Below are 3,321 nucleotides of genomic sequence, written 5' to 3' on the forward strand. Positions count from 1 at the left end.
TTGTGGAGAATTATGTCAACCCCGAGAGCAAATTATCTTGAAAGCGCATGACTTGAGTTCCCCAAAGGTAAAGTTTCGTGCGCAATCCCTCCGAAAAAACGATCTGAAAACGATTTTGAAAATGTCATGTACTACCAGACATAAGATATCCACATTCGTACTTCAGGTATTGTACAAAATACAGATGACTACCGGTTACGAGTGGCGATGGTGGTTTCATCCCTTCTAGCAATCCGTTGCAGGAAATATTATTTCAAAAAGAAGCAGAATTTGGAATCCGTTCAGCTGCCTTTCAAAAGTTTCAACAAAAATCGCTCACTAAACAAACACGTGAAGAAAACATTGTTAACTCTAAGTCTTTTATGTCAGAGCACTATATACATATATATACATATATATATGATAGAATGTTTTCATCCTATTCTAAATGAGGATATTTCATTTAGTCCCTCGTGGATGCAGCTCGAACTACCTTAGCGGCTGAGGCGCAGAACTACTGACCAAAAGCTCTATCTTTCCCAAATAAAACATCCAATTTTTGGCTAATCTTGTTTGCGCTGGAGAAGCCAGATTGTTCCTCAGCTCTCGTGACTCCAATTGGGCAACAAAGTACGTGTGCTACAAAAAGGGTGCCAAGAGCAACGTTTTTTATCGCCAAGAAAGGACTAAGTATCAACCAAAGTCAGTCGTGGTAATTCCTAGGAAGCGATTTTCGAAGGAAAAAACATCAAGCTTTAATACTACAATGTTAGTAGCATGATCCTATCATTCCATGATCCTATAATCCTATGATATCGTGTAAATATCTATCGTTGAAAACAACCGCGTAGTTGCCTTTTTACAAGGGGCCTATTCAAATGATCTTTCTGCTAGGTTGGTCTCTTGTTGGAGAAACCTTACTTCTGAACTATGCTCTACGGGCCAAAACGTTAGTCTCCCAACTACTGATTATGGACACCGACTTATATCCGACGTATGACGCTCGTGAGCATACAAATAAGTTCACAATAAAGCTTTTACTATAATTTAGAAAGTCGCCTGTTATTTCTGACATTATATAAAATTCTGATGCAGGATCAAAGAAAACAAATTGCAAAAAACGTACCCAGAAATAAATCACCGTTTAAGACCACTACTAAACATGATCGCATATTTCAGACGGAGGAATATCATTCGATAACTATGTTTTGAAGTATATAAAAACCTAACCTTTCAACGATGAACGAAAACAAATGGACAACAATTTGGGATTGGAATTTGGATTGGAATTTGGCGTTGCACAAGTGGAGGCTAAAAAACTGCAAAAACTCTTTGAAGCTGGGGCACAATTTATCTTATTCCGATGGCAACCTGAAAGATATTTTGAAGACATTGGGAGAAATAAACTCGCAAGTTTACGTTCCGCTACGCTTGCAATCGCATATTTACCAGCAAGTATCGTTTTGAAAAAGAACCAGTACACATTATTAACCGTTCTTCTCATGGAAATTTTAAATTCTGCGATGGCCGTCCCATAAGTTATCAAGATGACATCGCATTCCTTTGGAACGCACTTGTGAACAGCATTAGTCATCACAGCCCTGGAGCTGACGAGTGCCAACGTGCGGTCTAGTCGTGGTACAAACACAATAGCAATACGGAATCATCTAACAGGTGCTCATGGAGGCAACATTTTATGATTATCTTGCGTACTGCTGCATACTGTAATGGGCAGCAAGTTCTGGTACAAGCGTCGGCCCGCGAAATCGTGAAAAGTGCATCTTCGGAGATTTTGATGTGGAAAAACCGAAAGACTAGGTAACCATGGTTTAATTTCGGGAACTTTTGTCCATGAGACTCTAAAAGAAAACTCTGCGGGCCTCAGCTAACAACCGATGGACTGTATCACCAATGCATGCACGATCCACGCTGGTGGAGTACGCGACGAAAATATCAGTAGTGCGAAATGACGGGGGTAAACAAGGCATGCTACGATTGATAACCTATGGTGTTCACCGTGGAAAACGTTTGTGCCGCTGTTGTCTAAATGAGGCTAGCTTAATGCAGCCAGGTGAACGGTAACACGAAAGGTTGCAGACGGTAAGTTACTTACCAATGCATCACGATCCACGCTGGTGGAGTACGCGACGAAAATATCAGTAGTGCGAAATGACGGGGGTAAACAAGGCATGCTACGATTGATAACCTATGGTGTTCACCGTGGAAAACGTTTGTGCCGCTGTTGTCTAAATGAGGCTAGCTTAATGCAGCCAGGTGAACGGTAACACGAAAGGTTGCAGACGGTAAGTTACTTTTTCTTAATCACAACTGTCGACAAAAGTGCATTTGCAAAACTACTCTCTAGTACATTATGTTGAGGGAAAAGATCAATCGGCCAGCTTAGCAAACAAAAAAACATGGACCATTATTTTCTCAATTAGATCCAATATAGTCAGTGATATTACAATAAACGACTCCAGTTAGTTTGTGGTTTAGTTCCACAAAACATTTTCCACACAAAGTTTGCTTGCTTAGAAACAGCACATCTCGAATAATAGCACTTGCTTGTGATAGATAGACTGTAATATTTGTTAAGTGTGGAAATTTATTCAAAACTAAATGATCATGACGGTAGTATAAAACCGAATAATTCCCATCCTATACCCAGAATACATGAGCAAATGCAGGCACGAAAGTTGTTGTATCAGCGCGAAACTTGCGGAAGCCAGGACAAAGCTACGAATCCTCAATCAGTGTGTACAACAGAATCAGTTTCCAACTTTTTATTCACGAATACTACGCAGAAACCGAATCAATCCAACTGCCACTGCACTAAGCCGCCACGCACGCAACGAATGTGACACGATACAAGAGAATATTCGGGAACTAGAACGTAAACAAGCCCAATATGCAGGGGCACTAGAAACGCTGACGATATCCGATCGCTTAGACTTCAACGCATATGTTCGACTTATTGTTGCCAAACGGACGGACGCCAGGGAAAAGAAACTCGTCAACCAGCTTAATCCAGTGACACCATGCACCAAGTTTCCAACAAATCCCGAAAGGTACGTGCACAATTTTTCTTCGTTAATGCTGGACACCACCCTTTTGGAGGTGTTGTTACTAGGTCCAAAATTTTGTTGTCCTAGTCGTAGAAACTGTCAGCTCGAGCTTGAAGTCCAATTTGAGAATCTATGTGACCAGCTATCCGTGCTAGTACCTTCCTCTGAACTGAGTGTAGAATAACTGAGATCGACGCTAGTCAATTCATGTTACAAGTACTTCAGCTACAAACCCAGACCCAAAAGAATTTTAACAGAGGAACATTTCGAGGCTCTG

The 3,321-nt window shown here is 41.0% G+C and overlaps 1 protein-coding gene across 1 annotated transcript; it reads left to right on the forward strand.

Moving 5' to 3' along the window:
* Positions 1-1,232: 1,232 nt before the first annotated feature.
* Positions 1,233-1,517, forward strand: T265_09414 (hypothetical protein; the record flags this gene model as incomplete). Its single annotated transcript, XM_009175467.1, has 1 exon — positions 1,233-1,517. The coding sequence occupies one exon, from the start codon at positions 1,233-1,235 to the stop codon at positions 1,515-1,517; it is 285 nt and encodes a 94-aa protein (XP_009173731.1).
* Between the last annotated feature and the right edge of the window lie 1,804 nt (positions 1,518-3,321).

This window comes from Opisthorchis viverrini, assembly GCF_000715545.1.
Source record: "Opisthorchis viverrini unplaced genomic scaffold opera_v5_282, whole genome shotgun sequence".
In the NCBI taxonomy this organism is placed as follows: domain Eukaryota; kingdom Metazoa; phylum Platyhelminthes; class Trematoda; order Opisthorchiida; family Opisthorchiidae; genus Opisthorchis; species Opisthorchis viverrini.